Source organism: Kryptolebias marmoratus, linkage group LG2 (genome assembly GCF_001649575.2).
Source record: "Kryptolebias marmoratus isolate JLee-2015 linkage group LG2, ASM164957v2, whole genome shotgun sequence".
NCBI lineage: Eukaryota > Metazoa > Chordata > Actinopteri > Cyprinodontiformes > Rivulidae > Kryptolebias > Kryptolebias marmoratus.
In genome coordinates this window covers 32,027,444-32,045,457 of record NC_051431.1, presented here as the reverse complement: position 1 = coordinate 32,045,457, position 18,014 = coordinate 32,027,444, and the positions used below count along the sequence as shown (strand labels likewise).

The following is an 18,014-nucleotide window of genomic DNA, read 5'->3' as shown; positions in this document are numbered from 1 at the left end:
TATGTATGTATGTATATGTATATATATGTATATATGTATGTATATATATGTATATATGTATATATATATATGTATATATATATATATGTATATGTATATATATATATATATATGTATATGTATATATATATATATATATATATATATGTATATGTATGTGTATTTATTTAATAACTGTAATTACAGTCTGCTTATTTCAGTAGACCAGCTGTATTCTCAAATCAGCTGATTATTCAGGAGAGACTCCTGCTGTAAAAAAAAGGAGCTAGGTAACTTTTACTCAAAGTAAAATTTTAGTGACCTACTTTCTACTTTTCCTTGAGTAGATTTGGGGGGGGTTTTCAGAAAAAACTTCAGGTGTCCTTAAGTAAAATTTAAACAGAGTAACTATCTTTTTAATTGAGTACATTTTTTTTTAGTTTTCCTTCCACCTCTGCCAGGTATGTTGCAGATATGTAACTGGTAAATACAAGTTTACGTATATCTTGTGTGAACGCTGAGTCAGTTGTTTTCCTGTTTAATGTTTCTTCTGTATGTGTTTTTGGTCTCAAACTACTTTTACATACTTTGTGCTATTTTAACCATTCTTATATCAAAACTTTCATTTTAATTGAGAATTGTGTGTTATGGCTTTTAGCTTTTAGGTACCAATCTGCTCCTTTTAGCTTTTTGCTAAGGTGTTGCTATTTTTAGCTTTTTAACTGCTGTTGTGCTCATTTTAGTTCTGCTTGTTTTAACTTTAACAGTTCAGCATTAGCTTCTTTAACAAGTCTTTTAACACTCAGCATGCACACTGCAGTTACGCATAAAGTGCATTGTCTCCAGTTTTCTCTAATTTCATTTATACCTTTATTTTGAGCTTTCAGGGGTACAGCAAAGAAACTGAAAACTTTTAGCTTTATGTAAGGATAAATAAATAAATAAACAAATGCATTTGCATCTTACTGGTGGTGACATTGCGGATGTCAGGACGCTTGCCATTAATGATTTTATTTCCAGGTCCATTGCCATACATCAGAGTAGTGTAAGGTAACATGTCTGTAGCCCAAAGGGGAGATTTACCTGCAGAAACACAAGAATTATCTTTTATTTCCCTTTTCATTTGTTCTTTCTCTCTGAGTACTAAAGGCACAAGCACAATGCAGACACAAACACACAAGCACAATAGAAGAAGCTGGCTGGCCCCACAGGTGCTGCAGAAGGCCTCGAGCTTGAGTGTCTTCGTGTTTCTCTCCAGATGAGCTATTAGCCTGGCTAGTCCTCCTGTTGATGAAGAGCTTAGAGTTTCACATTCCCATTAATCACTGCTGCACTGCTGAGAAAGGAAGGAGGAGGGAGAGGAAGAAGCTGAAATAAGGGAAAAGTGAGCAGCTCAATCCATACAAGCTTTGAAGGTTGGTATTATCTACCTGTGGGTCAAGTTCTTGTGTTGGATCATCACTAAAATACTATTCATGCTGATCTGAAACTTCTGTGAAACACTTATTTACTTGACAAGAAAGATAAAACAACAAGACCAGGAAGCAGACACTGAAATGAAACTAGCGTTTCTTAAAAGGAATGCATGTCGCCCGTCACGTTGCATGCCAAAATTTTAAACAAAAGATACTGTGCAATCTGTTAGTGCTCAGAGTACGTGCTGGGGATGACTCTCAGCTACTGCCACACCAAATTTTGCCTCAGTGTCTATAAAACTGAGTGAGGTACAGCCATTTTTGTGTTTGGTAAAGACAACAAATGTGGCAGTCGTCTACAATCAGGTTGACTCCAAAAACTAATCGTTTGTTGATGTACATCCAATCATTATTTTCTGAGTTTCATTAAAATCTATCCACTGTTTCATTTTGTTTCATTTTGCGCACTACACAAACACAGTTATACATAACATGATTCCCCAACTTTCATGTTGGTGGGCTGTAATGAAATGCTTAAAAAAGGACTGCAATAGTGCAATTATATACTGTATTATGTCTGGATGAATTAAAAATAAACTGGAAATGATATTTGTGTGGATATTTAGGCTTAATTTCCATGTTCTTCCTGTGATACGTGTAAAAGAAAGAAAATATGTGATTTTAATCCTCCAATTGAAATCACAAGGAAATACAACAGCTAGAAAGAGATGTTGTGAAGTAAAGACAGAGTTAAACAGGTGGAGAAGGAGACTGTCCAACAGGTGAAAGGAGTATTTGGAGGGAAAATGTGTAAGAAAGGAAGGTGATGAAGTTGATGCTTGCAGGGATGTAGAGAAAGGACAGAAGAAGAAAAAGTAAGTGACAGAAATAGAAAGGCTACCAGCTGTATGTGTTTACCTAGCCTGCAAGGAGAGAAAGCAGAGGAAATGTCAAGCTGCTGGTGGCTGAGCCACTCTGAAGCAGTGAGGAAAAACACACAAACACACACACTCATACACAAGATGGGAATAAACACACCTGGAGGGCAAATGAATAGATGGAAAAAAGAGACTGAGCAAGGAGAGGGAAAACATCAAATCTGCAGGTTTCAACCTCAGTAGGACAAAAGTTGGAGTAAGTCCTGTATGAAGGAATTACCCAGAATGCTCTGCCCGCGAAATGGAAATCCATTGAAGGTAAGGGGCTGAGAATGGTCAGCTGTCACTATAGTGAGAGTTTCCTCGTCTTTGGTGAGTTCGAGGCCCTTGGCAATGGCCTTATCAAAGGCAATGGCTTCATGGAGTGCCATGTATGCTTGGCCTGCGTGGTGAGCCTGATCGATTCGCCCACCTGGACACATGGGGGAGGGGAGAGAGGATGCTGAAGAGACTAATGATAACACTGACTTAAAAATCAAATGAGCCATGACTTGTCTTCAAGATCTTGAAATTCAGTGTAAAGTTAATACAGACTTGTCTATAATGAATTATCTTTAAACTTTTAAAATCACTTTTTAATGACTTCACCATAGGTAATTTCAAATCACTTATTGAAAACAGGCCTGTCTCACATGATTCAAGACTTGACATGCATTTACAAAACTTAACAAACTTTTTCAAAACACGTAGACTGTTGGGTTTTGTTGGCAAATGAAGCTTATGTTTTGTTTGTTGTTTTTCTTTTAGCACATCGACCGTAATCATAACCCTGTCCTTTCAGTATTGAAAAGTGATAAGTAGTGATTTCTGTAAGCTGTCAGTGATTGGTTGCTCCATCTGCCTGCTTCTATTCATACATACACTGGTTATTTGTGAGTCATTATAAAGACACCCAGTGTCCTCAGGCAGCTGCCTCAGATTAGAGGCGAGATGGACAGGGAGGCCACTGAAGCAGCCATATGGAACAGAAATACATCAGGTAAATGCTCTCCACTGTAACACACTGCAGAAAACTTATTGAGCTGTAGGCAGAATCAAGGTCAAGTCACAGGATTTGCTGCAGCGACACTCTGGTCTCTAAAATCATGCATTCCGGACGTTGGACATATAGAAGATCGCACAATGATCATGTAAATCAATCTCAGTCCTAAAGTCAAACATATACTGAAATGTTAACAAACCACGAGTTAAAAACTCAAATGTTTACATACACATAATTGTATAAACGGTCACCATCCACACCATTGTTTGTTTTTTGCTATCTAATTACTTATAATATAACATATTTTGTGCTATAGTTGCTATTCATACATCAAAATGTTAAGCTCATTCAAGAGATTGGATTTATGGCTTTTTGTGTTTGTAACTTTAGCATTTTTCAAAACATTTACCTTTATTTACAAATATTTTACCAATAATAGAAATAAATTGTATTTTCAGATCCTCAGAAACATTGTTTTGTTTAGCATACTTGCTCTATTTTTGTCATTTTCTGATACTTTTAGCTTTTAGCTACTGTTCTGCTTCTTGTAGCTTTTAGTTAGCCTTTTGATATTTTTAGGTTCTAGCCAGCATTTTGATACCTTTAACTTTGAGCAAGCCTTTTTCTACTTTAGCTACATTTAGCTTTTAGCAGTATGCTTCTTTTATCATTAACAACTCAGTTTAACCTTCATATAAGCAAATTTCAGCACATTCATTTAGCACACAGCTTTTTCACACATTTTTTCTAGTTTTTTTTATTTTATTTGACCTTTCCTGACATTTAGTCCAGACAAACATTATTTTACCTTGTGAATAACATCTTTCTTGTGAAATGTCAAAAGAAATCTGAGAGAATTGTTTGTTTCTGCTTTAATTAATTTCCCCACTATTTCAGATGATCAGAAGTTACTTTACTACATCATTCTTATCAGCATTGGTTTTAAAAAAATAATAATTTAACCAATTGTTTTAAGTTTTTTTCAAGCCTCTCGGAATATAGTTTGAGAAATGTTAACTTGCTCCTCACGACAAAATTGGCTAAATGAAATCACGTTTGTGGGCAGCGATACATTTGTTGATTCAATAAGTTGTTCCCACAAACACTACCACTGTGTTTGAATCAAATCTTTATGGTAATAATCTGATAATGACTGTCTTTTGATTCTTTGAGCTCTTGTGCTTCTAGTTTAGAGCTGATACCTTTGAAGATTCTTGGTTTCCTGCTGATGTTGCCTCCTGCGAGTTTACCTTCATGTCGGTCCTTCATCCAAACAGTTAACTTTTGACACTAAAGCATCCTTTCTAAAGCATGTCTCCATTTTGACTTAAATTGTGGCTTTCTGGACAGATTAACAGATTATAGTGATACCAAAAGAAGTCTGTCAAGAAAGCTGCATACTTCAATTGGTTAAGTAATTTGATTTGGCCATAATGCTACTCTAAGAAAAATGCATCCAGATGACTAAAAAATGATGGTTAATCTGTCAGAATCTTGTTTTTAATATAGCAATGAGAAACAGTTTGATAATCTTTCTCAAACAAGCTTTGGAGCAATTATTTTGGCCATGAATGTGTAGTTGGTCTGACTCCAAAAATGAAGGTTTTTTAATTTCACATTCATTAATCCAATAGCAGAAAAAGAGTTACCTCAGTCTGCATATATTTGTGCTCAGTTATTTGCCACACTGCTCTCTTGAATAGTTAAATTTTACCCCTAAAATGAATGCAGTTCTTTTAAAATTCTCTAAGATTTGTGACTGTATCTAATTGAAGCTGTCCAAGCTATTTTCCTCACCCTCCACTAACAGGAAGAAGCCTTTAGGGTTTTTCTGCAGAATGCGGATTGCCTTTTCTGTGGTCTCGACGATGGATGGATCCAGGATCGGGTCCCTGTCTGCCTCGTACTGCAGATCACCAGGTTCAAAAAGAGCTGGGGAGGAATAAATAAACCCAATTACAGGATGTCAGATTTATCACCCCTCAATAGAGGGGCATATCTGCTTGAAATGTACCATTTCCCCTCCTACTAGAACTAATTTTAGCACACAGGAAGCGCTGTACCACAGTGGATGAGAACTCCAGAAATGGTCCATGACTACAGTAGATCTACACCTCCTCCGCAATTTCACAAAAGATTTAAATGAGTATTTATAAAGAAAAAAACAACAACTATGCATTGTCTGCTAACTAAATTAGGTTATAACATGTGATAGCAAATATATGAAACAAATATTTCACTCAAAATTTGATATACACCACAAAAGAGCAGAAATAGTTCAAATAAAGTTAAATTTGACAAGTAGTAATAAATGGATGCTAGTGCTTATCCAACATTTGCTCCATCTGTAACTGGTGTGAAAATTAGCAACAATTTGCTAACACATTTATTATAATTGTATTTATCCAGCAAAGCTATGTATATACAAACAATAAATGCCCCAGAATTAAGTTTTCAAAAGTAATACAGTCTAAAACAGCTTTTGTTATCTTCCAATAGCTAAATCCAAACTGAAGCTATCCATTCCAACTTATCATACGTTTTCCTTTTCTTCCCAAAGCAAAAGATGCCAAACTATTGATATCTAGGCATTCACCAAGAGACAAAAAACAATAAAACAGATTCTAATATTTAAGTTTTACTCACATGTCAGCATTGGTAGTTTTAGGTTTGCACCACCAGGCTAATTCTTTAAGGAATTTGTCTTTGTGTATGTCAGGTTTCAAATGTCATATTAAATTGTATAAGTCAAATTACAAATGTGCATTTTTGTGTTGTCAAAAGAAAAACATACTTAACAATAATTACTGCTGCTTTCCATGAAGTTATTTTAGTTTCAAGGTTCAACCATTATGCTAGCCTTCTGATGGCTAATTGATACGATTTAAAACATTTAATAAAAAAGGAAGAAACTATGGTTGTGTTTTTTACACCTGTCCTTTTTGTTGAGGTGAGAAATGAATGCAAAGTGTACTATAATGTTTTAAATATAAAAGGACATTTCATAGTTAACATTGATTTGAAAGGCATTATTTTAACATGGTTGGGAGTGTGCAGACATGTATTTATTTTCTGGCCAAAAGTTCATTGAGAAATCTAACATACCCTTTGTCTCATCACATCATCACATTTGTGCAATAAACTGAAGTTGACAATGAGCTGCCAATTAGCTAAGCTGAGAGACTAAAGAGAAAAGGTAAAATCAGCTAAAACACACAGTGTCTAACACATGTTCTGCAGCATCCTGCTGAGCTGCTGGAAGGTGAATTTTACTCTGGGCACTTTGATGTCTGCTGTGCTCTTGGTTAATATTAGGTGGATTTTTGTTGTTTGTGTCTCAAGTGCATTTTTATTAACAGTTGGATAAGTACATGTTTGATTTATGTTTATTATCTGCATTAAGACTATGTGAAAGTACAGTTTATAAACTAATTACATCATTGTAATATTACCTTAGATCATGTCATGTGCACAAAAACAGTAGCTGTGATTTGCTCCTGATTATGTTGGTCAGGCAAAGAGTTTGATAAATAAAAAAAAAACATGTTGTCAGGAGCGGTGGAGGCAGAGGCGAACCCAGAACGCAGACTCAAACTGAAAGTAAAAACTAATTTAATAAATAACGAAAATAAGCAAAACAAAAGCTGACATGGCAGCAACTAAAACTTAACAGAAATCCAAATACATAACAAAGCAAGGCAACAAGGAAACACGGGGAGCGAAGGCAAACAACAAGCAATGATCCAACGACTAGTGGGAGAAATGACCGGGTATTTGAGTGCTGAGGGTAATCAGGTAAGTGGAGACAGGTGACATGATTAATATTGTTCACAGGTGGAGATGGGAGTGACAGGTAACCAGATGACTAAGCTGAGGGAATGAAAATGAAAACAAACACAGACACATGAGACAAGAGCATAAGAAAACACAAACCAAACTGCAAGATAACAGAAAATAATAAACACCAACTGAAACATAAAGCAACTAACTGAAAACCAAAAACCCAAATCCTGACACATGTACAGCACATTTATATTAGCAATCAAGCTAATATAAATATGAAATAAGCTCAATAAAAAAAACAAGGACAGTCCAGGCTCATTTAGAACCAGAGGGGAAGGCTGTACCTCTACACAGAAATTCAATAAAATGGGAAAAACCACAAGAGAAACATTTACCCATGAGGTAGTTTGTGGTTTCAGGGTCAACAGCATCAAAATCTGTTTTATTCCATACATAGTGGGCTACCTGTAACACATGGAAAAGAAAAGTTGATTTTACTGGAAGTGAAATTATTTTTTCATGTGTCGTTTGCTGTTGTACACTTTCCTTTAGTTACAGTTTTCCAAGAACATAATTACTTTATGACATTTTTGTAAGGGTTAAACATTTGAAATCCAAACATTATTCAACCCATGCAAAAACTTTTTTAAATTCTTAGTCATGATTATCAAAGAGCAGAAGTGTAACTTATTTTTCATAACAATGTTTTCAATCTTTTAGAACTGTGTTAAAACAATTATTGTAGCACAGAGGGGCTTCTTTTGGTTGCAATTTTCACTTTTTGTCTCTAGATGTCACCAGGGGTCTCCAATCCTGGTCCTCAGGGCCTCCATCCGGCATGTTTTACTTGTTTCTCTGCTCCAACACACCTGATCTGAATCAATGGGTGATTAACAGGCTTCTGCAGAACATGAAGAGGTGATTTAACCTCTGAATCAGGTGTGTTGGAGCAGAGAAACAAGGAAAACATGCAGGATGGTGGCACTGAGGACCAGGATTGCCCACCCCCGTTCTACACACTGAGCCATCAATTTTAGTACAACAAAATGGCATGCCAAAAGTCAATTCTGCTATGTCCTTTTTAAATAACAAACCCTTTTTATCACTCACAGAAATCATTCAATTGTTGTGATTTCTAATTTTTCTCTCCATGTTACCTTGTATTTCTTTACCATCACCCAAATGTCTCTATTCCTTTTATATACTTTCGCTAGAATTCAGATTTAAACTCTATGGCTACTTGATGTTGTTCTCTTAAATGTTATGGCAATCCTTTTTCCTTGCTGAGAGTTTTGTTTCATTAAAGCCCACGGGATCGGTTCAAGTGAACTTGACAGAAATAGGATCTCTTGGAGACTAGCTTTGTGCTGTATCCAATGAAGTGTCTCCTAGAATTACCCAGATTTGTCAGGATGGCCTAGCATTTAGCCCTTTGGCTATCTTTGGAAAAGTCAACTACATTAAGCTACTCAAGAAAAACATAAAAAAGTAATTCACAAGGATCTGTGGAAGAAATGAAAGACCACCATCCTGAACTGGAGCAGTCCAAAGTCTCCGGAAGGTGACTGGCTACTTTTGCAACCCCGCTTTCGTTGTTTACTGTGTCACTGCTTTGTTAAACAGAGGTGTTACCTTCCCAGTCTTCATGCTCTGCCACTCCTGGATCAGGTTCCGTCCATCTCTTCTTTTGCCCCTGGAGGAGAAGTCCCAGGGGTACTCTGGGTCCTTTGTGCCCCTGGGAGTCATGTACTTTCTACCACCACCAATGATCACCTGGAAACACACACACAGTCATAACTGCACAGTCAATATTTCTAAAACAAAAATTATGCTGTTAAAACATACATCGATGTCTATATTTTTTATGAGCTGGGACGCAATGTCAGTGCAGCCGTCCTTCTTGGCACTGTCAGGCATGTCTGCATCGCTGTACCACTTCCTGCTGGCACTGTGGGCATATGTGGTTGCTGGTGTGGCGTGTTGTACCCGTGTGGTCGTTACAACGCCAACAGATTTGCCTATAACATACAAACAGCTTTTAGGCTTAATGTAGAAGCATCTGGGGTGCAAACAATGAACAATTTAGTAATTTTTTAGTTATGTCGTAAAATTTTTAGCAACACAAACTTGCAAAGTACTAGTACTAGTAGAGGCCTAGCATTCTTTTAATGAATGCATATTGCCCATATTGCCTCTCTTGTCATTTTAAGTTGAGGAATGATGGAGTTGCTGTTTTTAATCAAACCTTAAAAATGCCATTACGGGCAATCTTGTGTGATATAGCAAGATGTCTCACTCAGAGTTTTTGTTGTGAATGATTAAGTTACTACCCACACACATTTTGGGTCTACATCTGTTAAATTGACTGAGTTATAGCAATTTTTGTGTTGGCTAATGTTGATTAGGTGGCTATCTTAAACTGAATTGACTCAAAAAGTTAATTAGATGTAAATGTGTAATGCATGATTACTTTCTGAAAGTTTCATTCAAATCTGTCTAGTGTTTCATAAGATATTTTGTTAACAAACAATGTCTACTCAAACAATCAATGTTTTAAGCAGAGATTTCATGCAACATGCAAAACTTGTAGTATGTATTTTGAATGTTTCTTTGCTACAACTACACCAAATAATAGCACCTCTGTAAAACTGACTGAATTATAGCTCTTTTTGTGTTTTCTAAGGTCAGTTGACTCTGGTTGCCATCTTGAATAGGATTGGCTCTAAAAGGAAATCAGTTGTAGAGGCACATCCAATATTTCCTTTCATGTAAGTTTTATTAAAATCTGTTCAATGGGGTTTATGAAATATTTTGCTAACAGAGTTTTCATCTAAATCCGGAGATCCAGCTGTCCATTCAAGTTCATGCTGGTATGATTGTATAACCCCAATTCCAGTGAAGTTGGGACATTGTATAAAACATAAATAAAAACAGAATAAGATGATTTGCAAATCATTTTCAACCTTTGTTCAATTGAATACACTACAAAGACAATATATAGTGTTCAAACAGATAAACTTTATTGACGTTTTGCAAATATTCACTCATTTTAAACTTGATGCCTGCAACACGTTCCATAAAAGTTGGGACAGGGACATGTCTACCACTGTGTCCCATCACCTTTCCTTTTACCAACACTCAATAAGTGTTGGGGAACTGAGGACACTAATTGTTGAAGCTTTGTAGGTGGAATTCCTTCCCATTCTTGCTTGATGTACAACTTCAGTTGCTCAACAGTCCAGGTCTCTGTTGTCGTATTCTGCTCTTCATTGTGCACCACACATCTTCAATGGGAGACAGGTGTGGACTGCAGGCAGGCCAGTCTAGTACCTGCACTCTTTTACTACGAAGCCACTCCGTTGGAACACGGGCAGAATGTGGCGTGGCATCGTCTTGCTGAAATGAGCAGGAACGTCCCTGAAAAAGACGTTGCTTGGATGGCAGCAAATGTTGAACCTTTCAGCATTAATGGTGCCTTCACAGATGTTCAAGTTACCCATGCCATGGGCACCAACACACCCCATACCATCAGAGATGTTGGCTGTAGAGGTTTGCACTGATAACAATCCGGACAGTCCTTTTCCTCTTTGGCCCGGAGGACACGATGTCCATGATTTCTGAAAACGATTTGAAATGTGGACTCGTCAGACCACAGGACAGTTTTCCACTTTGTGTCAGTCCATCTCAGATGAGCTCGGGCCCAGAGAAGCCGGCGATGTTTCTGGGTGTTGTTGATATATGGCTTTCTCTTTGCATGCTAGAGTTTTAACTTGAACTTGTAGATGTAGAGATGAACTGTGTTCACTGATGATGGTTTTCTGAAGTGTTCCTGAGCCCATGTGGTTATCTGTTACAGAATGATGTTGGTTTTTAATGCAGTGCTGCCTGAGGGTTAGGGTTAGGGTTAGGGTTAGGCTACTTAGTTCAGGGCTAAGGCTAGTGGGAAAGACGGGGACAGGCGAGAGGTCAAAGCCGGGAGGTCAGAGAGCGAGAACCAAATCCAAATAAGTACAAACCATAGTGGGTAGTCCAAAAAGGGGAAGCGAGGTCGAAGGCCGGTGAGCAGAGTCCAGAAAGGTATCCGTTGAGGAGTAGATGAGAGGCGAGAGTCGTGGTACAGGCAATGGGTCGAGATCGAGGCAGGCATGAACTGTGAGAAAACGCTGGACATCTACTAGGATAAACCTTTCAATAATCTGGCATTGAACTGATGTGAGAGGTGAGCTTATATACAGAGAGGACCAGGTGAAGCTGATGGCAGGGATTGCAGAGGCGTGGAACTAGGAGGCGTGTCAAGGCTGTGGAAAACTACTGAGACTGTGGCATGGAACAGTTTGAACATTAAATATCTTGTCTTTGTAGTAAGTTTAATTGAGTATAGGTTGAAAAGGATTTGCAAATGATCATATTCTGTTTTTATTTATGTTTTACACAACATCCCAACTTCATTAGAATTGCTGTTGTATATCTATTACTCCCACAAAGTCTTACAGCATTTCTTTGTATTCAAAAAAGGTTCTTCTTCCATTTCCACTGATAAACAATGGGACAGTAACTGTGTTCTTGGTTCTTCAGCAATCTTTTGGAGCTGGCCAGGGCACAGCGAACATCATGAACCCAAGACTGCCTTTTCTTCTCTGAAATCATCCCACTTCAGCATTTATATATTAGTTATTGAAGTTTTACGTCAGAGAAATGGGTTCCTGGAATGTTTTTGTGAAAGTGTTTCACTAAATGACATTCATAAAATCTGAATATTTTGAGATTTAATTTCAGAGTATGTCATAAAACTGATGCAAAATGATTGTTCAGTAATATCTTGCATTAGTGTCAGTTTGTACATCAACATTCAGATTTTCTTTCTTTAAATGGATACAAATGTTTTTTATAAAACGACAAAGATTTAATTGTGTCACTTTACATTTATCTTGTGACTTTCTGGCTTCCTGGCATGTTCTATTGGAACTCGACAAATGAAGAAATAATATAACTTGTTTGACAGCTGTAGCAGTTCTGAACTCTGTTTTCATTGATATTATTCCTTTTCAGGTCAGTGAAAAGGAATAATATCAATGTTCGGTGTAACACCCATATTTACAAATATAAGTGTTAGGCTGTGCTGCTGTTCTGGAGTCAAGGTCAAGCATTAAAATATATTTATGGTCACTGATAACAGTGGAACCTGATAAGAGTCAAGGTTCTTCATGTGCACCACATTACTCACAGCAAAGAGCTGAGCCTTAAAACAGAGTTGTATTGAAGACCTGAGGAATGTTTCAGGACTGAGGAGAATTATGAACACAAAGTGAAGTCAGATAAATGCCTGCACCTGGAATAAGCATCACTAAATCTCATTTGATTACATCATTGTTTAAAGTCATTATGGTTTCTTTTTGTCTGTCTGACCTGCCCAAACAGCATGTCTGTTTAGATCTACTAAATAAAAAGCTATTTACTGTAACTCTGCAGTCATAAATGTTTTTTTTTTTCTCTTGCTTCATTTTCTGTGTTTTTTCTTGTATATAACTATGTGTGTCATTGAGTTTTAGTTTCTCTTTTACTTCTTTTTTTCTGTATAATACTGGGAATCTCATTGTAAGGTTTTTCTTGCATTTCCTATACTTTGCCTAGATGCATGCAAGATTTTGTTCACCTACTGACGGTCAGGAGCGAGGGAAATGAACCTAGTGTGCAGATGTTTTCAGAACTTGAATATTTTATTATAAAGAAAAGAAACAAATGCTAATTTGGTTGGCATGGTAATGGATCCCAAGAACAAATTGATTACATCATAAGAAGTGGGAGCAAGCCCTTCCCTGTGGTGTCTGACCTAACCCCTAAAATTACCATGAATCATTTATTGTGATTAAAAGAAAATTACAGGGTAATTTTAAAAGCTACTATGGTGACCTTACCAGCATCTTTGGCCCATTTCAGGATGGATGTGACCTCATTCCCTTTCTGAGTTCTGCAGACCCCGTTCCGGGCCGCTGCATTCACTCCAATGACATTCAGGTTTGTTTTCACTCCACACAGATAGGCTGTGGCTGTGGCTGCACTGTCTGGAATCTGGAAGTCTACACTGTAGGTCTGCAACACACACATAAATCATAACAAATAATCCCACTAACTCTAGTGAACGAGAATTACAGGTGTAACTGTGGTTCTATGAATCCCAGGTGATCTCCAAAGGCAGCGCTTCAAGCACTGAATGATCATTCTTGCGCTTGAGCAGGCCGAGTGTTAATCACAACAAAGTCAACTGTGACCTGCCGGTGACCCACATAACTCTATATAGTCACATGACACCCGGTGCTCAATGCCTTTTGTTCTTCTCGCATGCAGGTGTACTGAGTACAGGTGAGGTTGTTCAAAGCTGGTAGCTTGTGTGGTTACTACTGTTTTCCTTCTCTGCTTGATGCTAGTAGCCTCATGACCGTGTATGGTCGGAGCTGTGGGTGAGTCTCGCCCTCCAGGGGCTGCGCAAGCTATTTTATGTGATCTATCAGATCAGTAGACAATGCATGCCCCAACTGTAGCGTCATCCCTCAATCCCTTAACCTTCTCGCGAGACGCAAGGATTCCGAGGGACCAAGCACTTTGGTGGTTATCTGGGATTCATAGAACTGCAGTTACAGCTGTAACTCTCGTTCTATTTCATCCCTACTGACCGCCAGAGGCAGTACTTCAAGGACTGGATGACAGTGGGATGTAGATGGATGCTGCTCCAGGATGCCTTGAAGGGGGTGGGGCACAACCACATTCACCCTGTAAAACCAAGCAAAGGGGCTTGGTGACTTCCAGGAGGCTGCATTGCAATTAATGTCCAGCGGCACTCCAGTCAGGGCAACAAACAAGATCGACATACCCCTCGTAGAGTGGCACCTCACTCCTGCAAGCACTGGTCGGTCCTACAAGGCATAAGCCTTAGTGATTAAATCCAAACACCCACCCAGACCAACATGCCAACAGGAAATGGCAGCCACGTATACTTTCAAGGTAGACAGAGACCGTCCCCGATCCAGTAATTCCTGCAGGAAGGCCAGTATAACAGCGACTGAGCACTGTACTGGGTCCTGCCCTCTGTCATGACACCAGGTTGCAAAGATCCCTCACTTGTTGGCATAGACAGCACACGTGAAGGGCGCCCATGCATTAGCCATTGTATGTCCTATTTCCCCAGCATACTTTGAGAAAGTGGACCCCAGCCTTGTAGGAGCCAAACCCCGAGCTAGAGTCGGTCCAGATCGAGGTGGAAAATCCTGCCCCCCATCTCTGAAAGAAGATCTTTCCTGAAGGGGAAACACATTGGCTAGCCGGAGCAGAGCTTGTGCAGCGGAGGAAATCAACTCCTCACCGGCCAGAATGGGGCCACCAAGAGAACCCTGTGCCCCTCCTGAAATTAAATTTGTACCGAGTACAAATTTAAAGTGACTGTCCTAATTCTACTTAGAGAAAAGACTATTGAAAAATACTTGGACTTTTCAGTCAGAGGATGGATGCAAAAGGATTCCCAAGACCCTAAACATCCCGAGGAGTTTTGTAAATCCATCATTAAGAAATGGAAGGAGTATGGAACATGTGTAAATCTAGTAAGAGCGGGTCGTCTTCACAAATTAAGTAAACATGCAGGAAGGAGAATAGTGAAAGAGACCACTAAGAGACATGTGAGCTCTCTGAAGGAGTTCCAAGCTTCAGCAGGTGAGATGGGAGAAACTGTATATACCAGGGGTGTCCAACCCTGGTCCTCGAGGGCCACTATCCTGCATGTTTTCCTTGTTTCCCTGCTCCAACACCTGATTCAGTGGTTAAATTACCTCTTCATGTTCTGCAGAGGCCTGTTAATCACCCACTGATTCAAATCAGGTGTGTTGGAGTAGGACACAGATAAAGTCATAATAGTGGGGGATTTCAATATTCATGTAGATGTTGTAAGTGATAGCTTAATCATAGCCTTTGATAATTTAGTAGAGAATTGGTTTTACCCAAAATCTCCACAAATCTACTAATTCTCTTTATCATACTCTTGATCTGGTTCTGACATATGACTAAGCACTTCACAATCCTCGCACAGTGACTGCTGGAGATAGGCACCAGCTCCCTTGCAACCCATAAAAGAAAAGTGGGGTAAAGAATATGGATGGAGAACTAAAAGCTAAAAATAGCAAAACAAGCTCAAAACCAAAAGTAGCAGAACAGTAACTAAAAGCTAAATGTTAGCAAAAAGTTAAAAGTAGCAGAACAATTGCTAAAAGTAGCAAAATTGTATCTACAATAAGACATTTATGACATTTCCTCAACTACATTTATGGTGAAGCAGATTTCAAAGATAATTATGTTTATGAAGGAACTGAAAAGATCTTAAGGTATTTCTATAAGAAATTTTGTTTTAAATAATGTTAAATAGTTTGAAAAATTTAAATGTTACAACAGCAAAAGCGTAACACCCTAATCCCAATTGAGCTGATATATGAATGGTTAAAATAGCACAGAATACATGGAAGTAGTTTGACTGCAGAAAGCAAATGGAAGAAACTATACTTAGTAAAAGAATAGTGTGTATGCTGACTTAGCATTCACACAGTAATGTAAATGCCATGTGTTGCTATTCACCTGAAATTGTAGTTATGTGATCTAAAGACTTTAAGTAACAGAGGATGTTTCATTATGTTCTTATGCATTAAACTTTACAAATGAAACAGGGTGTCCTTATGCTTTACCTGTACATACCTTAGCCAGCCCTACATGGGGGAAGGTGTCCATGGTCATCACTGTGTCCTCGCCTGACTGGTTCTGCAGCTGTCCCTTGAGGATCCGAGCTGCTGTGTAGGTTGTAACTCCCATACCTGATGCACACAACACAAACTCGTTTGTGCACTGTATTATAGCTTTAATAGACTCAACCATTTCCACCAGCATAACTGCAATCCCTCTCTGTGTTTTATTCATTTTTATTTTTCATAGACACAGAATTTAGGTTTGTTTCACCTGTTCAGGCAGGAGAGGCCTTTTAGCAACATGTTGTCAGGTAGTGACTGTGTTTTATGTAACTAACCATCTCCAAGAAAAAACAGGATGTTCTTGGCAACATTGGTGTTGAGCTTCCTGTCCAGTGCAGACTGCAGAGTCTCCCTGGCTTGTGACCTCCAGTAGTCAGGGTTCTCCTCCTCAACTACAGGCAAACATACATATAATACATATCAAGTTAATGCAAACCCAAAAGTATTGGCAATGTGTTGGTATCTGATGTGCTATTTACATACAAACCTGAACAAACAGAGAAAACTGGGACTGGGACTTTTATATTTACACTCCACTATGTCCATACATGAAATTTACACTATTCGTAACAATGCATAAATTACTCTAAAACAACTGCTGAATCTTGTCTGTTGAGGGTCTGGAGTACTTTACAATTTTTTTTTTAAAAAGAAGAAATATGTTCAAGTGTGAACATATAAACTAACAAAGCCTGTACACGCTTTAAGGTTGAAGGTTCTGTCTAAGTTACAGATACAGTTACTGTATGTGCTGATTCCTGCACCAAGAGAAGAGGTACAGCAGGTCACACTTTTTTCCAAAGCCCTTTGCATCAGTTTGCAATGAAATAGGTTCAACTTTCTAGATCCTTTTGATGCACAAAGAAGTGCTCAAAAGCATCATATTTGAGTTTGGTTCGAGGTAATATTCAAGTTTCTTTTGTATTGGGTTTATTGTTTCTATAGTTCTTTTTCATTTCTTGTCTAGTTGTATGTTATAAATCCTTTTATAGTTTTTGCTCCTTGTGTCCTTTTGTGTTCTTGTCATCATTCACTTTCCTCTGCTCATTACTTGTCAGCCTGCCTCAACCACCAACACCTGTCCTTTGTTGCCAATCAGTCACCTCTTTCCACTTCCATCCATTGTCTTCCTCTTATCCGGGGTCGGGTCGCGGGGGCAGCAGCCTAAGCAGGGAGACCCAGACTTCCCTCTCCCCAGCCACTTGGGCCAGCTCCTCCGGGGGAATCCCAAGGCGTTCCCAGGCCAGCCGAGAAACATAGTCCCTCCAGCGTGTCCTGGGTCTTCCTCTGGGCCTCCTCCCGGTGGGACGTGCCCNGAACACCTCACCAGGGAGGCGTCCAGGAGGCATCCTCACCAGATGCCCGAGCCACCTCAACTGGCTCCTCTCGACGTGGAGGAGCAGCGGCTCTACTCTGAGTCCCTCCCGGATGACCGAGCTTCTCACCCTATCTCTAAGGGAGAGCCAAGACACCCTGCGGAGGAAACTCATTTCAGCCGCTTGTATTCGCGATCTTGTTCTTTCGGTCACTACCCAAAGCTCGTGACCATAGATGAGGGTAGGAACGTAGATCGACTTCCTAGTTACCTTCCGTCTTTAAAACCCAGTCATCTTCCTCACTGGTTCATTGTCACTCTTATGTGCCGTCTGGTTTTCCTTGTGTCTAGCGCCTTGTGTTCATTGCGGTCTGGATTTTGTAAGGCTTTGTTATTTAGTTTTTGTTGCTGCCACATCAGCCTTTTGTTTGTTTCTTTTTTTAAAATAAATGAAGAAAAATGTTCAGTCCTCACCAAAAATATGAGAGAGGATAAGGATGACTAACTGACTTCAGATATGGGACTTGTGTTTAAGCTTAACCGCAGGATTAATAGATTTTACTCCTATTTTTTGGTCTTAGAGTTTCAAAGTCTTTATTTAATGGAATAGTCTGGACGTTTTGAAGTGAAGTATGAATTTTCTTCATATACCAAAGTTTGTCATGGAGTACTGGTATGCTTGTACAGGTGCTGGTCATAAAATTAGAATATCATGAAAAAGTAGATTGATTTCAGTAATTCCATTTAAAAAGTGAAACTTGTATATTATATTCATACATTACATACAAACTCATATATTTCAAATGTTTATTTCGTTTAATT

At 38.6% G+C, this 18,014-nt stretch overlaps 1 protein-coding gene across 1 annotated transcript in view; it reads right to left on the bottom strand.

Annotated features, from left to right (window-relative positions):
• Positions 1 to 18,014, bottom strand: part of alp3 (alkaline phosphatase 3) — a 27,088-nt gene that overhangs the window by 4,791 nt on the left and 4,283 nt on the right. Inside the window, exons 2-10 of the mRNA XM_017436966.3 lie at positions 16,153 to 16,269; positions 15,828 to 15,943; positions 13,013 to 13,187; positions 8,943 to 9,115; positions 8,730 to 8,870; positions 7,493 to 7,562; positions 5,112 to 5,246; positions 2,553 to 2,744; positions 946 to 1,062 (exon numbers count right to left, since the gene is read on the bottom strand). Coding sequence (XP_017292455.1) covers positions 946 to 1,062; positions 2,553 to 2,744; positions 5,112 to 5,246; positions 7,493 to 7,562; positions 8,730 to 8,870; positions 8,943 to 9,115; positions 13,013 to 13,187; positions 15,828 to 15,943; positions 16,153 to 16,269 — 1,236 coding nt within the window. The remainder of the gene's footprint in view (positions 1 to 945; positions 1,063 to 2,552; positions 2,745 to 5,111; positions 5,247 to 7,492; positions 7,563 to 8,729; positions 8,871 to 8,942; positions 9,116 to 13,012; positions 13,188 to 15,827; positions 15,944 to 16,152; positions 16,270 to 18,014) is intronic.